The sequence below is a fragment of the Alligator mississippiensis genome, chromosome 1 (assembly GCF_030867095.1).
Source record: "Alligator mississippiensis isolate rAllMis1 chromosome 1, rAllMis1, whole genome shotgun sequence".
NCBI lineage: Eukaryota > Metazoa > Chordata > Crocodylia > Alligatoridae > Alligator > Alligator mississippiensis.
In genome coordinates this window covers 464,343,156-464,364,478 of record NC_081824.1, presented here as the reverse complement: position 1 = coordinate 464,364,478, position 21,323 = coordinate 464,343,156, and the positions used below count along the sequence as shown (strand labels likewise).

Genomic DNA, 21,323 nt, shown 5'->3' with positions numbered 1-21,323 from the left:
TCAGGTACACAGACATATCCATGGGGGTACACTGAGTACCGGAGTCGAATTTGGGATGCCCGTCTTTAAACACTGATATGGGCCTGCTTTTCTTTAGCATCTTCTAATGTTGTGCATGCTCAGTTCTGTGACTTCTGAGTGCCAAAAAACCGGTGCTTTTAAAAGCTGTGGGTCTTCAACTAAGTTACTGAATAGATAAGGCTGATTTTAAAGATGCTTTTTTACCTTTGCATCCTCATCTAACCTTCCTATTGTCTAGTTCAAATGCCTGACACAGGATGGCAAAAAAGAAAACTTAAACATACTTAACAATGGTCCACATATTTAAAGATGGTCCAGCAGCAAGGGAGTATAGGAAGTCTTTCAGGTGTAGATCTTGGGTTGGAGTTAGGTACCTGATTATCTTTGAAAATCTGATGCTTTATCTCCCTGCTTCTCAGCTCTCCGGGGAGATAAACAGCACTTCCCTGCTCCACAGGGAAGCTGTGACAGTAATTAAAGATTGTGAGGACATCAGCAATGGTTCATATAAGCAACTTAGACTGATTTCTAGTTATCACTTCTCCTGCCTGTCTTTGCTACTTGCTAGACAGCATGACTGCATGGTTTTTATTCACTGAGACATGAGTAAAAAAAACAAACCTGGGAAAACTATCAACACTGGGTACCTAATTTTATGGATTTTAGAAGGCCCTGATTTTCTGAAAAAGGAGGAGTAATGGCACCTCCTAAAACTTAAGTCCTTTTACGATATTGCACGTTCAGTACCTGACACTTGAGGCATTCAAGTTCACCGGCCACTTTTGCAAATCTGGACCAATAGATCAAATGGAAAAGTCCATTTGACAGCGAAAAATCTTTTTATTTTTGGTATCTAGCTGCACACATTTTTATCAAATTTGTATGATTTTTATCTTGAAAATGCCATTAAGAAATGCAAAGTGAAATGCAAAAGAAAGAAAACATTGGTGTTTCCTTAATTTCCTTCCTTAATTTCGCAGTACTTGTTTAAAATATTAGCAGACCGTTTTCCTAGAGCACTAGTGTTTGGAATGAATGGAACGGAAAGCAAAAAACCAGTCTAGTGTATCTTCAAAAAGTAGCATATTTCTTAAGTTGCATGTGCATTGTATTTGCGATTTACATGGGGATTTGTAACAGCGGTGCAGCTCCCTGGATGTTACTTACTTTGGATGGACTCCTCTCAGACGGAGTTTACACAGCTGTGGAAAGAAAACCTAGCAGAGATCAATTAAAAAGTGCAACACAAATCCTTCGCAAGGCATTCTCAGGCAGTCCCGCTGTTGAGACAGCTACTATGCTCAGCGAATGAGTGCTCTAACTGTATTAAACTTCGTTCTAACCCAAATAAGCTTTTACTAATTTTCCCTGTTTAGGGGACATAAAGAGCTGCCTTTGTCATTTAAAGTCTAAGCTGCCTAAGCCTCATAGAAACAGAACTTTATGGAACTAAGGCAATTAAATCCATTTACAGAGGTCAGAAGAGTCTTAGGTTTTTTTAGACATGATGGGTCTGGATGCTCAGTGCTTCTTATTCATGAGAACTCCCGGCTTATGGACTGATAGGATGGAAAATAAATCAGAGTGGCTTTCAAAGGTCACCTTTGTTTTTTGCTGATAGCCGAGTGACGGTGACATCCTAGCAGGTCACAAATGTGCTGGATTTACCTGCACCTCTCATTATTGAACAACTAGAGTCACTAAGCAAATGAGACCCCAGACACACTGGGACATATTTATTACCAACCTGCAGAATTTTACACACAAAGAAGGCCCCGGGGACTGTAAAGTGTCTACAAACCACTGCAGAAAGCAGCCAGAAGAGGAGTAGGATAAATAAGTAGAAAGCCAAAGAACCTAAAGTCTCACTAACTCACCACCAGCACATCAATAATACAATAATGTCATCAACCCACTGCAGACTCTGAACAATGCTTTTTCTGTTGTTCAGTTAATTAGTAAAAGAAGAGATTAAGGGCTTTAATCTCTCTGTGTCTTTCTGTCTCTCTCTCTCCCAGGCATTTTACCTGGGGGCTGTGTGTGTGTGTGTGTGTGCGTGTGCGTAAATGAGCAGAGAAAAAAAATCCCTATATTATGATCTTAATTACCACAAGTGTTAGTTTGGCTTTCTCTCCAGTCATTATTTCCTTTTGAATACATACAGAGGAGATAAAGAGGTGTCCAACAGCAAACACCAAAGGGTCACCCACATGGTTGCAAACTTAACTGCGCCAGTGGGCTGGAGTGGGGGGAGAGAGGGGGAAATGAATTTTATGCATGTTCCTGAATGAATGCAACATTGTATTTCCCCCTGCTTTCCTTATGATGACAATTCAGAGCAGATAACCTTCTCCTTCTAAAAGCCCTGAAGGAAAGTTTGTTTTTACCATAACAAATGCAATAAAAAGAAAAAAAAAAAAGGGAGGGGGAACTGAAGAGGGGTGGAATAAATTAAATAATGTCAAAAGGAATCAGGACTCGTGGCAGAGGTGATATCTTTTATTAGACCAACTAGATTTTTGCAAAAAGATTTCTTTAATTGCAAAAATCTAGTTGGTTTAATCATTTGTTGCAAAAATCTAGGCGGTCTAAGAAAAGATATCACCTCTACTATTAGTCCTGATTCCTTTTGCCTCTAGAGCAATATGGCTTCAACCTGGATACCTTAAAAATGTCAAACTATTCTCCCTCTACTTTGAAATATCCTACAAGGAAACCTTCCTATCAACTTAACATAAATGGGGCTAAGTTGTTGCCAGCTGCTCTAAACCTCTTCCACCTTTCCTTTTTTTTTAAAGTATCTATGAAAGGCTTTACCTTGCTCATATATCAGACCTGTGTGCAATTATCACTCAGGCTGGATGGCTGTGGGTTGAGTGGCCCCTGTTATTTCATTGCTGGTATCTGCACTATGTCAGGTTACACCGTCCTTGATGAATTTAACACGTCCTTGTCAATAAGCCTTGTCTTCCTAGTTATGCCTCATTGTCTAGAGGAATCAGAGTTGTAAAACAAAACTTTTATTTCCCTTGCCCCTGTTTAGGCAGCGTGCTCTATGTAGGGATGGTCCTCAAAGCAGGGAGGTAGTGAGTACCCTCAACTCCCACTGAGGTAGGGGAAGCTAGAAGCATTGTGCTCTTGCCCTAAATATATCTGGAGGATGTTTCTCAAGGGGACCTGGAGAAATTTGGGTCCATAATTATTTGTGGTCTGTGTATGTGAAGGGAATGTGTGGACATAACTGCCATGACTTGTCTTTAGTCTAAAAACCCACAGGCTGAGGTTTTAGGAGTTACTTTTTTTCCATCAGCATTGTTGCAATGTAGCCACTGAGACACTTTTACATCTACACCGATCTGAAACAATAAAATCAGGCTCAACAAACTGCTGCTGACAGGCGTGACGTCATCCAGGATACATCCACCTGGCCTATACATCCACCTGGCCTGTTCGCATTCAACCCAAAGAGACATTTCGTAAAGCATGATTTTCACCCGGTCCCTGGCAATGAAACTGCAGCAGGAATGACAAAGAAAGTCATTGGCTTTTACAGACAGGCCCCGATTTTGTTTGACAAGTTTGGTTGTTTTTTCCTGCAGCAAAGGGGAGGAAACCCACCCCCCCAACCCAGCAAACAAAACTCTCCTGGGCGGCGGGTGACATTTCAGCACCGCTGCTGCACAAGCAAAAGTTTCGGAGCCGGGCTCAGGTGCCGTCTCGTTGGGTGGCTTGTTCGAACCCAAGCACGAACGGTTCATTTAGCAGACAGACAAGGGGATGCTATCCGCAGGAAACACAGCGAGGTTCAATGCAACATCGTTTTCCAGATATTAGCAGTAAATTGCAAGCAGGAGTCATCCAATAAAGGGTGCATTAATATTCAAGCCCAGAAGACAAAGCAAACCTTCATTGTACAGGCCCACACACATCTTGTAAGACAAGCAAGCAGTAAAGTAGGTAGAGAGAATAACTCACCATTGGCAGGGACACAGAGGTTTCCAGAGCCACTTTTAACTAAGAATGAATTAGGGACAAACTCTTCCTCAGAGTCAGAGTCCTGGGTTGGCTGGGCCACACCATTGCCTAGCAACCTTCTCTGGCTCTCATTGGCCGGTGGGGAAGGGGGAGGGGAAGGGGACTGCTCAATAGGGGTTGATGAAGCGGATGAACAATGCAAGGGAGGACCTGTGAACCACAAACACAAAACACAGACAGAAAAAATAAAAATTTATAAGGGACACAAGGAAAGTCAACAGAAAGCATGCACAAAGGGGAGGGGGCTTTCCAAACAGGACATACTGCACATATTTATTAACGTGCCTGCGTGATTAGCACTGTGTGGGAAGAGATACGCTGCATAGGCATGTCTTGCTAGACTTAAGAGACATGCATAGACTCAAATATTCGCATAGTGCAGTTCGCGTCTTGGAAGCCCTGTGGCTTCTGACGGTGCCTATGCTGATATACTGAAACGGGCACCGTGAAGCAAAAAAAGGTCACGCTCCAAACCGAAGCTTATTTTAAAAGAAAAAAAAAAACTTTACAATATTTATTTGCTCCTATGCTTTCTTACCAAAGTATCTGAAACTGGTTTGGAGGTTGCATTTAATTTGTCCTCTGTGCTGGTTATAAAGCAAAAGGCCCTTACTCAAAGTAAAACCCTTACTTGTATGAGTAAAGGGTACAGAGAGATCCACTAATGTTGCATTAGTGCCTGTCAGAGAGCAAATGGAGCTAACTAGTCACAGGGCAGGCACAAAAAGTCAATCCAGGCAGCGCAGTTTCACTGATGCAGTCAGAAGCGTTGCACTAAATTGGATTCTTAGACAGTATTTATACAGTGTACTCCTGCTGACTTCGAAGGAAATGGGATCCGGAGCATAGAAAGTATTCAGGTCCCAGCTCTAAAAAACATGGTGCAAAGGATCTGCAGCATCAGGGCCTGATATCAAGCAGACTTTGGAAAAACACTGGCAAACCTAAACCCCCAAGTAGCTAAAAGAAAGCTACTCACACAGTTAAGTCTCCAGTCAGAATATGTGCAGTACATCACTTAAAAACAAGGGGAATATAAGCACAGACATATAATACATTAAAATACAGGACAGTGCATTTGAAAGTGTTTTTTTTTTCCTTGAAACATTTCCTGGGAGAGTCAATGATTAATCGTTCACATTTTCCAAAAAGTTATCATTAAAAATCCATCAAAATTACTCAGAGCTGAAAAATCACCAGAAGGAAACTGTCTGGCTTAGTAAAAGTTTTTGTTGTAAAGAACCTCTATTTGAACACAACAAAATTATATGCCACAGCATAGGTGAGAAGCAAGATTTGTGAGGCAAGGTAAAATCTGTTATTGAACCAACTTTATAGTTGGGGTAAATGTTAAGAGAAGCTTTTGGGCACCCAATGCCCTTCTTCAGACTATACTTGCTTCCTTCTCCGATCCGAGGAAGGGCATTTTGTGCCTGAAAGCTTGTCTAACATCCATCCCAACTAAAGCCGGACCAATAAAAGGCATTGCTTTGCCTCACAAATCTTGCTGCTTGTGTATTCCCTGGACCATCATGGCTGCAACAACACTACAATGCTACAACAGCGTAGTTGCACAGTATTTCCTACTAGACACAAAGTTAACACGGTAGAAAGAGCACACAACCCCAAAACAATTGAGCACGAGAAGGTTTAGAAACATAAAAGGCCTCTTTTGCCCCCTTGGTTTCCTCCCACCTTAGTCTTGGTCACTGGACCTTGTCATGATGGACACGGGGTGCCTGCCTCTGGAAGTTGCCTCCCTGGTATATGCAGATCCCGTACCTCGTAGAAGGGTCCTACAGCATTTGACTGCATTGTTTTTCCGCGAAGGTCTGATCGCAGCTGACTGCAAAGCAAAGGTACTAGAGAATGCAGAGGAATGAAACCTGAAGCTGCCTGTTCTCGGAGGTGCTGCGAGTAATTGTGGCTCCCCTGAGAAGTAGTCAGTCTTGGCTAAGAAGCCTAAACTCCTATGTACCAACAGTGTTTTGATTGCATTCAGTGCTGTCTGCGCCTGAAGCCATGAACCCTATGTATTTTATTAAGCTCTCAGTTGGATTGATCTGTGTGTAGATCCCTCCTCCCAGCTCCAAGACATGGTTAACTCGAAATCTCTGGAATGCAGTCTATGGACTCACAGCCACACACCCTTCCTGCTAGGGGAGCCAGAAAGCTGTAGATCTCCCTCTGCAATAACTGTGTAGGTAGTAAAGCAGCTGGAGGGAAAGATGGGGTATTTATTCTTTAGCCAGCAAGAACGTGGGCTTATGCATGTGCAATGGTTTGGTGGGGGAAGTAGGAGAGGGGGAAGCAGTGTCTAGTGGTTAGAGCACTAGCCCAAGACTTGGGAACGGAGCACTGCTCTGCAACAGCTTTCCTTTGTGACCTTAAGCTCCTCACTTAGCCTGACCATACTTCAATCTCACAGTCTGTGAAATGGGAATGATAGCCTATGGATGTAGTTAACCCCACATATCCCTGACTCTTTGAGGCAATGAGAGGAACATGGGCTTCCCAGGGAGGTGGTGCTCTCCCCTACCTTGGGGGTCTTTAAGAGAGGCTGGATAGGCATTTGGCTGGGGTCATTTGGCCCCAGCACTCTTTCCTGCCCAGGCAGGGGGTCAGACTCAATGGTCTGTTGAGGTTCCTTCCCACACTAACATCTATGAATCTATGAAACACACATAGTGGGGGGGACATGCAGGCCTCGTACAAACAGATAAGCATTTTCTAGCCCTTTTCTACCCCGTCTACAGAAAGGCAAGATCTAGTTGTGGCCATCACACTCAGAGGAGCACACCCCCTTAAAAAGATCAGGCCAGTGAGGGGAATGGGTTTTCTTCTTTGTCCTTCCCCAAACTGGCCTCTGGCGGAGGTCAGGCATAGTGGTGTAATTCCATTGACCTTTTCAGGTTATCCTTGATTAATTCTGGTTTAGCGGCGATCCAAATCAGGCCCAGCAGTGAACTAGCTAATCCACAGGCCTCTAATCAATGGAATCAGAATGGCTTATCTGTGGCTCAGAGGCCCTATAATAATTCACCTTCAGCACAAGTTGTGCTTCTAGAGCGGCAGGGGTGACCAGTATAAACTATAATGGTCCTAATTTGCCACAAAATTGTTCAACTCTAATATGAATTCTATACATTTCTAGTATTTCTTGTGAAACCCTGAATCCTAATGTGATGCTTAATAAACTGGAAGATGCTTTATCTATGTCTCCAGGAAGCCTAGTTCCTAAATCTCTCTCAGAATTTAGCTCTCCAGGCCCATAATGACATAAGAAATGTCACCTTGGGTCAGACCACAGGTCCATCTAGCTCACTATCCTGGGCTCTCATAATGGCCCTATTCCAGTTGACAGAAGATAATACTTTCCAGCCACACAAACCCCAAGACCAGCTAACATACAAGCCCATAATATTTTCAACCCCAGATTCTTTATGAAACCTTTATTAAAAGGGAGACAAATAAGATGACCAAATTTAACAAATATATGGGAATGGTAAGACTTGGGCTATCCTAATACACCTCATACTCTTGGTGCTTTGCTGAAGTCAGGCAGCGCACATGGCAGGAGTATGACGATGTGAAGTTACAACGGTCCCAAGTGCAAAACATCAATGCTTCTGTCGGTTTGTGTCAGACGGTTTATACTATTTTACAATAGTTTTTGATACTACAGTTCCCTAGATTTTTCCTAGTGTGACCCTTCTCCAATACTGAAATAATGGCAAGGGGAAAAGAAAAGCTAAGGAAAACCTACTCTATAGTCCGCACTAGATTTTAATCACCTACACCCTTATCGAATACACATTTAAGTTCTCTTGGGCTTCAAGGAGTGCATGATCTGACCTTTTATATGGAAGATTTCAGTAAGCTCATGCATACTAACAATGCTATTCGCATATGCAGTCATTTCCAGGGCACAGTCACATACTGCTGTGTATCCTGGAAAATCCCCCCACCTCCTTATGCAAACAGGATTTATGTGGATACAAGAGGGGATTCCACAAGCTATTGTTTAAAGGGGGACATCAGTCAGTTTTGCTCATAGCTGTATGGCTTCCAATTCACATGTAAAACATACATAGGCACAATAACACCTTCATGTTAAACGTATCAACCGTCTCCGGTGTACAAATCAAATGTAGCTGATAGCCTCATATAAACAATTCTCTAAGAGCATTATCTGCTTCTTGTTGATTGTACAAAATGCCAAAAATAAATGTCAGCATCTAACAAATCTAAAGCCAGCAGTGGGTCCAAGACACCAAGCTAAATCCTTTACTTTACTCATGCAGGTAATCTCACTGAAGCCAGGGGGACTATGTGCCTGAGTCAGGCAAGTAGGATTTGGCCCATCTGCTTTCGTCCCGGCTTCTAGAGGAAAATTTTCTAATTGATTAGTACAAAATGAATTCACAGCAACAGTGGGTTGCTATGGAACCTGAGCAAATAGGCCAAATCCGTTGACAACATGTGGTATTTCTCTTTCAAAAAAATATAAAACAGAAGGACCAGATCACCCATTCATTATGCACACCCTTGTAATTTGGAAACTAATGAAAAGAAAAACAAAACCAATTCCAATGATGGGTCCCTTGGCATCATTTTGTATCCATCTCATGTATCCTTTTTTACAAGGAATAGTCCAAATGTTCTTTGGACCTGGAGCACAAATAATAAAAAGTTGCACAGCTCTGTATGAATGATATGCTACTTTCACTGGTTAAGGGAAAGCTAAACATAAACTTCTCATTGTACCAATATGCCAGTATTTCAGCTTAAACCATTTTTGGGGGGAAAAAAAAACCAAACCCCCCAGTAACAGGGAAAGATATGTTGAAACCTCTAGAAGATTTAGAAATATATTGAAGAATCACAAATTTTGGAAATGGTTTACCAAAAAGGTTCTATTTCCCTACTTAAAATAAACCTGTAAAATACACTCAGCTACTTAAAAGCTGGAGGGAAAATACAGAGAAGTACCACACTGGTCCATAATATTTCAGGAAAACGTTCAGAAAAATAATAATAAGGAAAGCTTCAGTTCATACTATACACTTTGGTTTAATCTTGCAAAAGTCATTGCATCTCTTCAAAGGCATTGAAAACCTCACAGGAATGGACCCTTCGAAAGTCTAAGAACAGCTATTAGGAAGTCAGTAATTTAGGGCACACAACGAGATGCCCAGCAATTAAGGGCAGTAAAATGCCTCTCTTGGGACCATCATAAAAGTTAAATTTGTCCCAAACTGGTTAGATATCAGGTGCTGATGAACACTGATTTTTTCCCATTGCAAATGCCTTAAGGCAGGTATTTCAGTAGAGTTAATTTAACATTGGCCAAAATATTTAGAAGGATATTGTCTACAATAAATGAATTGTTAGCATCAGATTTCTATGGCATCATCCACTAGCGATTTTCAGCTGCAGACTGCAAGGTGCTTGCCAATACACTGAGAATTTCAGCCTCAGCATGATGGAGCACTCCTTATGCTCAGAGGACCTGAAAAGCAGACAGTAGCCTGTCCCAAGTAACACAGCAAGTCAGTGGCAGTGTCAAAAATAGCCCCTTCAATCTGTTTCTCTTGCCTCTTCATTCGGCTGGATCAGACTCAGAGTCTATTTCTCATATCTGAAAATACCATTTCGAATAGCAAAATACAATAACGTAATATCAGGAAACAGGAAAAAAAAGTCATGTTGCTATTAATTAGAAGCGGGAACTACCGTAGATACCAGTTCAGAACGTCTGCATCAGGTCACAGCAGCTAAATTGCTCAGCTTATTTTACAGCCATAAAAAACTGAAGTTGATAACAACTCTGCCAGTGGAGCCTTAATTATAGTGGCAATGCCAAGCACCATCATAATCAAAATTACACTATCCCCAAAGCCTTGCCTTTAAAAGAGGCCTCATAGTCATTCTGGATTCAAAGCCAGGCTGGATAAATTTTAGAAAAAAAAGCATACTCCATAACGTGCTGGCTGAGTTCATTACCCTGTCAAACCAAAAAAAAAAAAAAAGGAGCTAAAACATATGCATCTTTTTTTCTGTCCTCCTTGCACAATGATTTGGAGCCATCCTGCCTGCCATCCAAACTAAATCTTTTTGATTTCTATTAAAACTATATCTAGTCTTGAAGCTGAAGAAATCCATGACCTGCGTATACAACAGAAATGTGTTTGTACCTATAACTGGCAAAAAAGAGGAAGAATCAGTCCATTTTGCACACACCATTTCAAATGGACTCAAACCCACAAGCGTGAAGTAATACATTAAGGGTGAGATCTTTAACGTGTGCATGGTTAAGATGAACGGTGACACAGAAGTATCAGCAGAGCTGGCGTCAGGGCATCTCAAACCACAGCCTTTGACATGGGTTGTGACATGGTAAGGTGGGAAAAGGTGTGGGGCAGCTACCTGGCCTGCTTAAAAGTGCTTTGCAGAATATAAAATGCAGTAACTTGCTCCACTTGTATTTCAGGGCATTATAATCCCTGCTGATTTAAAGAGGGCGGTGGGAGAAACAGCCATGCAAGTCTGGCACGTAGATTTTTAAGGGGAGGGGGAACAGGCTACCTGAAATGGGCCCTTGCTTAGTGCACGTTAAAATGCTGCTTTTTTAGCTGGGGATGCAGGTTGTAGCTGTGTTGGTCTAAGGACATAGGCAGACAAGGTTCTTTGGGTGAATCAGATATCTTTTATTAGACCAACTTTTTTAGCTGACACAAGTCTGGCTGCCTCGGAGTCAGGTAGGGAGTGAAACCCCATCCTCCCCCCACCCCGAATTCTCCTGAGGACTCACAGCATATTGTGCCTTTCATATGGATAGCATAAAACACCTCTGGAAAAAAGCAAGTCGAGCTAGCTTTCTGGCAAAACGTGGCAGTGAATCATAGAAATAAGAAGTTGTTATTGAAATTTATTGCTGTTCTTTAACAATAGGTGGTCACAACATTGTTAGTTCAACAGGAAGTATATATCATGTGCTAGGAATTGATTAAATTTTTTTTTTTTTTAAAGCAGTCTTTGAAAACTATTCTTAGTCATTTATATTTCCTGGGGTTTCACCTGAGCTTTTTTTTAAATTTTATTTGATTCAATTTTGTGGGTTTGATGTATGGCTGTAGAGAGAGGAGGGAAAAAGGAAAAAATAAAAGGAACAAACGCATATCCGCTTAACAAGAAAAATCTGGGTGGTTACGACGGCTCCAAAACTCAGAAATAACTAGTGGGCCTTGAAAATGTAAGAGAGTGGTGGCACCCCCCTAAAAAAGCCTGTCATATTAGAAACAGGCCCGTATGAGGGCAGGGTGAGAGAACTGCACTCATTTGAACTGCTGCTAAGGACAGGGTCATATGGGGCAGATGTCACCAGGGGGACGGGTGACTTACATCGTCATTTTTTGCAGCCCTGATTTCACATTTCACTCTAAGAAAGCACATTTCACTCTCTGAAAATGGACATTTGCTTTACACCAGAGGTTAGCAACCTACAAGCCCCAGGCAGGATCCGGCTTGTTGAGCCACTGCATCTGGCCCACGGACCCAGGGGAGTTCGGCTGCGTTCTGGTGGGGAGGGGGCTTTACCTGCCACACGCTGCCGCAGCCGATTACCCATGACACAGCCAGGCAGCAGGGAAAAACAGCGGCCAGATCCTAGTGCCTGCCCACCTTAGACCTGAGCTGGGTCATTCTGGCTTGCCTCCCCAAAAAGGTTGGCAAGTGTTGCTTTACACCACTGCCTGCCAGTAGGGCATAGTCATGGTGAATATGCCTTTCCCATGGATGCAATAAGTTAGGATGGATGAACATTTTGGGCAGGAATCCCAGTTTCTCCCTGCTCACCTTCACTGAACCCAGCCTATCCTTGCGAGTTCCTTTGGGCTGACAGGGAAGCGATGAGGAGTGTAGAGAGGAGCTTAGGCACCAAAAGCTCATGATGAGAGCACTGGGGCCGGCCAGCCAGGTTAAGAACCCAGTGAAGGGACATGGGAAGGACACCTACTCCCTTCTGTCTATAGCTCATCAACCATACTTCACAAATAGGCTGCTGGAGAGCAGGCTCTTCTGGGATGGCACCAGGGTAGATGCTATCTGGCTGTCAGACAGAAATGCAGTTGTCAGGGAGGCTTTGCTTTTGATACAGGGAGCAGTTTTCTGCAAGCACAGAATGGGAAGTAGCATTCCTCTACCCTTGCAGAGGTTTGTGGGCCTATCAAGGTAATGGTGCAGAGGTTCCTCCCTTCCTGAAACAGGGATGAGAGGAGCAAGAAACAGAGACCATGCTCTTCTCTCCTCCTGCCCCAAGAAAAAGTCTGGACCAAGTAAATCAGTGCAGGCATATGAGCCAGCAGAAAATGACTGTCCCTTGAACGGAGCTGAGGAGAAAGGAAGGACTGTAATTCCTTTCGTGCCCTGGGGTAGTACAACATTGCTTAAGACGGATTCTGCCACCCCTAGGAATAATAGCCCAAGTTTCAGAAAATTAAATGAGAAACTGCATGAGCTGAACACACACATCCCTACACTTATACCCACAGCCCACCTACCCATCCCTGTTGGTCATTTGTGGGAACAAGAGTGGAAAAAAAGCATATGCAAATTAGCTATACAATTTTCTGAAAATCAGACCAAACAAATGTGACTTTGGTGTTACACTAAAGCACGAGTAATTAATCTCATTTCCAAATGCAAGAGAGTCTGCTTGTATCTCTCTCCAAAGCAATAAATAAACAAATGAATAAAGGTCAACCTAGATATATAAAGGAAAAAATATATGGAAGGAAGGAAGGAAGGAAGAACATTTCTTATATAGTTATTATATGCAATGTAAATCTCTCTAACATTTGTGTTATTTCTTCTTGTGTGTGAAATTTTTATGCAAATCATCCATATCCTCTAACATTTTAAGGGAAGCACAGGCCTAATTATGGATCAGCATTACAAAAGCTTGCTTGGCTTTGCTCAAGCCCAACTTGTAAAAGAATAACGTAATCAGTAGGAAGGATGATGAGCTGCCCATGAAATGGCCTGTCTCCATCTGACACTAATGCTCTCTCTGATCCAGAACACCCCATATAAAGTCTGAAGGTCACTGCAAATGATAACATGTAAATCTTCTTAAAGGCACGTTTTTCTCCCTGTTTCAGAAACAAAGTTTAGATTTTGTAGAAATTGCTTTCACTAAGTCTGTTAATGAAAAGGTTGACATGAGGCTTGTTGAACTTTACTTACTTGCCCTGGCAATGTGGGGGAAGGACAGGGGGCAGGGGCACAGGCAACTGCATAGCTGTTTAACTGGTGTGGACAATATCATTAGTATTTTTTTTTCATTAATACTGGATTTTGTCAAGCATTTCCCCCCAATTTTGGCTAGGTTAGTAAAGTTAGAAATGTTGCCAGGCTCATTTACACTCATTGCTTTTGAACAAGTCAATGAAGCCAGACCTGTCAAAAAGTGAAAACTAACATAAAACTGCACTGTACCATGTATCAGAGGGGGAAACTAATGAATGACATGGTCCAAAACAAAAGCTCATCAAAGGGCTTGAAGTCTTGTAAACTAGTCCAACAGGGGTACAGACATACTGTATTTATTCCAAGTCTGGAGAATATGTTGTTGGCCAAGCAATGGTGCTAAGAAAGGGGAGAGATGCAGTTTTTGTTCTGTTTTATTGGCAGCTGCTACTAGGGACTGCTTGTACATGCCACGGGGGGTTAATTTAGTGTAGTTCTCCCTAAATTGAAATGGTGGGTTTTAAAAAAAAATGTTTAAATTTAGGAAGAATTAAAGTGAACTAAACCACCGTGGCATGTACAAAAGGGTGGGGGCCTGATCCTTACCTACCTCTTCGGCGGTAAGGGGGCAAGCTGTTGGCAGGGTGAGCGGTCCCTGAGCTGCACGGGGGCCCCCAGGTGGCACCTGCCTGCTGTAACCCACCCAGGTAGTTCTGGGGGGTGCCACAGCCACGGAGGAAAACACTACCCCCCGCCGCAGCTGCAGAGGGAAGCACTGGGCCCACCGCACAGCTTACGTAGGCAGGCAGGCTCCAGGAGAAAAAAAAAAAAGATCAGACTTGACGCTTTTTTTTTCTTCAGTGGAGCCTGCCTGCATGGGCTGCCGCTGGGTCCCACAGCCCCTGAGCTGCGCAGGGCCCACCAAGCCCCGAGCACGTCAGCTTCCAGTGTCCCATGCACTGTTGTACTTTGTTAGGTAGCAAAATAAAGCACCACGGAGGTCATGGGTGACTGCTGCTGCCTTAGTCAGAGGGGGCACATGCCCCCCCCGTGACCAGTCTCGCCAACTGGTGGAGAAAATCACCCCACAGCCGATCCTACCAACCAGTGGGGGTGTTCCCTGTGGCCAATTCTGGTGACCGGTGTGGAGGGGGGTGGTCCACTGTGGATGATCCTGCAATTGCTGCAGCCACTTCCAGTAGTGGCTGTGGCTGCTTTTGGGAGCAAGCGCAGGCTGATCGCTGCAGCCACTCCCGGAAGTGGCTGCAGCAATCGCAGCAATCAGCTGGCGCTTGCAGGGGGGGTACCGGCACTCCCACAGCTCCCCACCCCCCCTATCACCTAAGCAGTGAGCTCGACCAGTCTGGGGGTGCACTGGTGCTCTCAGGGGGTGCACATGCACCCTGTGCTCCCCCTATGCATCGCCATTGGCGGAGGTGTTTTTTCTTCCTACGTAGCAAAGTCATTTAAAGCGGAATACGCCACTGAGTGTGCAAACAGCAACGCCGTTAAAGTGGTGCAAATGGGGATTTAAGTTGCTTTAAAGGCCAATTTAGTGGTGTATACAAAGGCCCATCATGACTACAACAAAGAAGATGTGGCAAGGCAGAAGGGCAATGTAGGAGACCCCTAGGTGTCTTCTAGAGGAAAACTGAATGGCAATAGTAGAGTAAGTGCCAGTTTCTGTTCCACATATTGGGTTTCTAAGTGCAATTTTATTCTACCCTGTTCAAGTTCTGGAAAACCGTTAATGCATCTACTTTTTTAACAGGTCATCATCCTCCCCTTAGGATAATCACAAAAAAGCAGTGAGGAAGATAGTGATCCACCTACCTTTTGAATTAATATCTTTTCAGGGACTTGGGAAGGATGGAATAGAATCACAGGAAAGAACCTAAAATCCACCTCGGCACGTAAAAAAAGGAATAGAATCTGGCCCGAAGTGTCTAGAGCCAGGATTTTGAATTACGGGGGGGGGGAGCTCCCCCATAAGAGATGAGAGCCCCTCTGTAAGATTTGAAAATCATAACCTGGAGGTGGGATCTCTGATTCTATTAGGACATTGTGATGGGCACCCCAATTGTTTTTGCAGACCCCTACCAAGAGTCAAAGTGTAATTTGAACCCTGTCTAAAGCAGTGGTTCTCACCTAGTTTTCCTTGCTCAGGGGAGATGTGCTGCCCCTGCCCCCTTTGTCTTGATGGATGAAGCCCAGGGGGCACTTACTGTATCCTGTCTGCAGTAGTGGCACTGTCAGTCTGCACTCTTAAGCAGGCCCGCAGCAACAGCCTCCTGTCAGGCCAATCTGCAGTGGGGTACCCCATCCTACTGCAGGCACTTCCTGATCCAGCCCTACATGGTGTCTTCTGGAAACAGAGGCATGGTGGGGCAGTTTCTCCTGGCAGCAGTGTCAGGCTGGCACCCTTATTAGACACACACCACAACTGAGGACCAGTGATTAAGGCTAGAGACAGACATTACACATAAACCGGTTTAAGTGATCAGAAACTAGTTTAAATCTGTAACAGAAGAGATGTTCAGTGTATATAAACCAGTTTCAAAATGGCTGAAACTGATTTGAGAAAAAACCTGGTTGAATGTAGTATCAGACTTAACTGATTTGGGTCAAACTGGTTTATGCAATGTTTGTCCAAGATGCCTTCCTGGTTTAACTTAAGCCAGAGTCCGCCAGCATCCCAGCATGCTCTCTGGGGGTTCTCTGCTCAAAATCCGTCAGGCTGGCTGCCCCTCTGCTCCCCAGCTGGAGCAGGAACAGGAACAGGCAGGGGTGGGGGTCTGGTCAGGAGGAGGTTTAATTCCTCCTCTCTATCCCACCGGCAGGGACCTGAGCCGGGTCTGCCAGGCGCTCCCCCCTCGCTGTGGCAGCAGTGGGGTACCATGGCCTATGAGGCAGAGGGGGGCAGTGAAGAGAGTTAGTCTCTCCTCTTCCCCCACTGGCATCCAGGTCTGCCTACCATTGCCACTGTGCTCACTCCCTGATGCAGATAAGGCCCCATCCTGTCCCCTCCACTGGACGCTGGAGGGAGGAGGAATAACTGCTGTCCCTGACCACCCCAAAGGGCCCTGTGGGTCAGCATCTGGCCATGCCCCCACCCCACTGCTGCAGCAGGAGGGGGACAGCCCTTGTTGGGGGCAGCATCCCCTGTCATAAAGCCGAGGAGTATGAGCTGCTTCCTTGTGGGAGCGCTATCCTGCGGGCTGGCAGCACTGTGGTGGGCTGCACATGGCAGCACCAGCATCCAGAGTGGGCCAGAGCCCTCCCCCCAGTGCCACCACACTCTGCAGCAGCTTTGCTGGCTCTGGAGCACGGCTCCAGCCAGAAAGCTGGTCACACTTGGGGAGACAGGGAAAGGGGCTGCCCGTCACAATTGCTCCCTCCTTGCCACTCCAGCGGCCGGGTGATGGCAGGGCCAGACACCACCTGCAGGGCCTCTGGGGGGCAGGGAGTGGGGTTCCCCGCTCTGCCCCCAGGGTACTGCAGCCAGGTCTGCCCGTCCCAGCCACAGCTGCTGCTTGGTCTGTGCTTGGGGCAGCGTCCGGTGGACTATGCCCCCTCCTGCTGGGAGGGGGTTGGCCCCGAGCGTAGAGCAAGTGGTGGCTGCAGACCAAGCGATGGGGAGACTCAGTCTACTCTTGGCCCCAGCCCCCTCTCAGCAGGAGGGGACGTATTCTTCCAGATGCATGGTGGCACAGGGGGCGGTGGGGCTGGAAGTGCTCTAGTCCACTCCAGATGCTGGTGCTACCATGTGTCTGGTGGGATAGAGAGGAGGGAATTAAACCCCTCTCTGGACAGTTCATCCTAGACTGACCATGCCCCCCCAGCACAGCTTTTATGCAGCCGAGGGCACGTGCTAGTGTCCTCCAGCTCCTGGCCTGAGAAACTATAGGCATGTACCTGCATTTTCTCAGTCCAGAGAGAATGTTTGCCCTGTTGCAAAGTGGTTCAGCCTAGGCAGGTTAGACTAACCTGCAAAAGTTGAATCACTTCTGGCTCTGGCTTTGTGAATGTCTGTCCCTAGCCCTAGAGACTGCCTGATGACAGACAATCCCATGCAGATGCTTCACCCTCTCCCTTTCTGTCTGTGGTTCTACAAACAACTTGCTTCAAAACATTGGAAAGATCCCATCAGGCACTCTATCTTAATATTTCCCTTCCAAGCCCGTAGCTTAGAGGTGTTGCACTATCAGGGGATTAGAAGTTTAAATAGAGACAGCCCAAGAATATGCTGGAAATGAAAGCTGCAGCCAAGGAGAACTTTTGGAGCGATGATTTTACATCCTTTTTTCTGGAAGGAACATAATCTGCCTAAATAAGTACAGTCCAAGGAAAACAAGTACAAGCTGTCGATGCCTGGACAGCAAGAGAGGAGGTATCATAGTTACAGTGTTAGAATCCTCCCCATCTATCAGTAGGCTCTTTGGGGAGGAAATCGCTGTCAGATGGGATGAATGTGCCCTTGAACAAAGAGGCCACGTCTGCTGCTATTTTGGGTCAAGTTGCAAACTTGGCTTTGGAGTTTTGTATGACTTTACTTTGCTGAGACTATTTGTTTAGTTTATATGATTATTGGGACATCCCCGTTTAGATTAGGCATTGCCTCCTCCTACTGAGCAGGGCCGGCTGTATAAATCCATCTTGGGTTTTGATGGGCAGTCCATTCATGAAGTGACCATTCATTAGGGGGCAGGGGGAGGAGTCACAGGGTAGTAACAATAGATTGACAGACTGAATGATAGACAGACGGACAGGATGGTCCCAAATAATCCCACACCCTAAGACTGCATAAATCAATGGCCCATCTGGTTTGCCCTTCTTTTTCCATCAGTGGTCAATTCCAGAACCTTGCTTAAAACATTTCTTAATAATGTACCATCAGGGGAAACGTCTTCCTCACATCGCTTGCTGATCAGCTTCTGCAGTGAAGCAAATAATAACTCGAGTTTTTGCCATATGTCCTATAACTGCTAATCCTCACAAAGCCATTTTCTTGCTAAGCCATTTTCTTCAATATTATAACGTGGACATTTGTTCCACAGGTTAACAAAATATTTTATAGAAATATTTCCTTTTCTCCTTTTTTAAAACGAATGGCTTTTGATTGCATCACATGCCTTCTGGCTGACATGGCCACGGACTCCAATTTGCATTGCTGAAGGAAAAGACCTCTTAGTCTTCTTGTCTATCTTTGAGGGCTTGTGCATGATCATTGCCTATAGTTTAGAAATCCAATGCTTTGTCAATTATAATTTGAAGTGTCTGGATCAATATAGCTGCCAGGACTTGACTTGGCAGACTATTCCACAGTCTAATAGCCCTAATACCTCCCACTATCAGAAGTGTGCTTAATACAGCGCATTTCACTCACTGCACTGGCTGGTGAATAGGCTAAGTAGGTCTTTCTATTTTTAATTTCTATGATTACCTGCCTGACCTTTTCTATACACTTGACTATTCATTATTGCATACAGCTTTTTTTTTTCTTTTACATTTCTTTGCACACTAAGGTACACTGATCTGCAAGCACCCTGCTTACCAAACTCTCATTCATCAGATTCAAAAAACAGTCCATGTGTGCATTGGCCAAAATGCTTAAATGGGGAATTGCTTGCTGTTCAGTTGCTTCCATAGTTATTATAGCAATTGCATCACTTTTTAGGGAGAAACTCTGGCTTCTGTTTTACCCTAGTTTTTACCCACTTCCCAATCTGCCCTCCATATAAGCTGTCTTCCCTACAGTCTTTTAAACTTACCCCCACACATACAAGATCCCATTATGCTTCTTGAAAATCATTAAAAAGTTGATTTTCATTTGTAAAATTACCAGTAGGTTACTTTAACTCCAGGTTTCCACAAATTAATAATTATGCTGTATGCGTCTTTACAGATTTACAAAGACACAATCTTGAATGTATTGCATTCCCCAGAGATAGTTTAATGCAATTTTTCCTACAAACAGAATGATATAGAGAAAAATCATGGCAGCCATGGGCTTTCTGCTCAGTTTTTCTGCAGCTCACGGAGTATTTCCTGTTGAATGTCACTTCCTGTGAAATGATCATGTATATATTGAGCACCTATTTAGCCCTTTAAAATATCCATATATCAAAGCACCATAGAAACGTCTGAAAAATGCATTTACCAAGCATTTCTGCTGCATTTTATTCCAACACCTAGATAAAATATAAAGGCTGATTGTAAAGCAATGTTAAAAAAGAAATTGAAAAAATACTGAATAAGCAAAGCCTCTGACAACTACAGGTAAAATAAGCAGGGTTTTCTTTATAAGGATAATTTTCTATACTCTCATGTGATCTGTGTATGTAGACACTCTATTTAAGCTACATAATGCTTGAGTTCCATATAACAACTGATCTGTCTGTGAAAAAATGTGTGTAGACGAAAGACCAAGTAAAATGAACAGAAGAGGTTTATAAGTTTTACAGTTTAAAAGCTTCTTTCTTGACATATGCCTCCTGCGGTTTAGATATGGTCAAATGTCCCGACTACAATGTGAAATGGCTTCTACTCGAGAACACTTAAGAATGATAATGAACCACAAAATGAATGTAAAATACACCAGAACATTAAAAACTTAGGATCCAATTGCTGCCCTTAATGTGAAGCGCAAAAATCTGTATTTAGCAGCAAACTAGAAAGCTTGACATCATTGAGTTAGTAAGAGTTTTGCCTTTGCCATCAATGGTGCCAGGGTTTCATACTTAGGCAAATGACCTGATTTTCCAAAGTCCTGACCCCCTAAAATTTGCACTAAGCTTTAGATACTGGCATATAAATGTCAAAACCCACTGCACACTCACAGAGAAAACAAAGTGAGACTGAGGAAGGCTGTAGAAACAGCAAAATGCCCATCACTACAGACTCCATGTACAGGGAGGCAACTGTGAAACTCATTTACAGTAGGGATTTCTGGCACTCAGCAACTTAAGGCACTATTGGCAAGCTGTCTTGCATCTAAAGATTCCCAAATGCATTGCTCAGCTAAGGATATTTCAAAAGCAATTCTGGCCGGACAAAGTGGCTGTTTGCAGAATAACCGTGTGCTAAGCTGCAAAGCTAAATGCGCCAAAGGCATAACTCCTCCTTTTTGTTATCCCTTTATGATTTTATCATGAATCCCTTCTGTGCAAGTAAACTGCTACCTTGAACAATCGGTCTTTGCAGAGAATTAACCTGGAGACTGTAATCCAAGAGCAACAGTTGTACTACTGCCACTATTGAAGAACCTGCGCTGTATAGCTCTCCTCTTTTGAACTGTGAGGTATGAGAGGGAGAGCTTCTTCTAAACAGATTTCTCAGCATCCCTGCATACTAGCCAGGAGCAATTATCTCTGGCAACAGAAAAGAAAACAAGGACTTACTCTGTTTAATACAAAAAATATTATTTAAAAAAATAAGTAGCTGTAACACAGTCTTTATATCACACAGAGAAATATATAGGATGAGAAGTCTCCCTCAATAAACTTAGATCTATACAAGGTTTATACATGGGATTTACAAGGCCTTGGCACCCGTATCATTGACCCTGGCCACAAGATCTTGTAAACTCAAGCCCTGGGCACCGGAGGGAAGCTGGGACATTGATAGCGGGAAAGAAAGCCCTGCTGGAATCGAAGATGCAGAACTGTTTTGGACAGGGAGGGGAAAGAACAAGCTCAGGTGGGGAGGGGAATCTGGGAAAGGAACAAAATAAATGAGAGTTATATGACTATTCTGGCTGCAGAGGCAAAGTATGGCAGGTTGATAGGGAAGCTGGGGCAATGGAAGTGGCTGGGGAATGGCTAGATGGGAAGGGGTAACAGTGATGAATGATTTTCCAGCTGGTTTATTTAGCAGAACATGCATACATCCAGTGAAGTTACTGGGGGAAAACAGCCTTTATCAGCAGTAAGTAACGAGCTAACCCAGCGGGGAAAAATGCAACCAGGTATCAGTAGTTCATGACACCCTCTTAGCCCAGCAAAGGTGCCTGTTAGTAT

The 21,323-nt window shown here is 44.1% G+C and overlaps 1 protein-coding gene across 6 annotated transcripts in view; it reads right to left on the bottom strand.

Annotated features, from left to right (window-relative positions):
• The window catches only part of TENM4 (teneurin transmembrane protein 4), a 766,508-nt gene that overhangs the window by 301,178 nt on the left and 444,007 nt on the right, over positions 1-21,323 (bottom strand). For 4 of the 6 annotated variants that reach the window (XM_059722139.1, XM_019493579.2, XM_059722142.1 and 1 more), the window contains one exon: positions 3,997-4,206. The exons of 1 other annotated variant lie outside the window; for it this stretch is intronic. In XM_059722139.1, coding sequence (XP_059578122.1) covers positions 3,997-4,206 — 210 coding nt within the window. Of the gene's footprint in view, positions 1-3,996; positions 4,207-5,838; positions 6,059-21,323 lie in introns of those variants that run through there. One more of the 6 variants, XM_019493583.2, reaches the window with a different exon arrangement.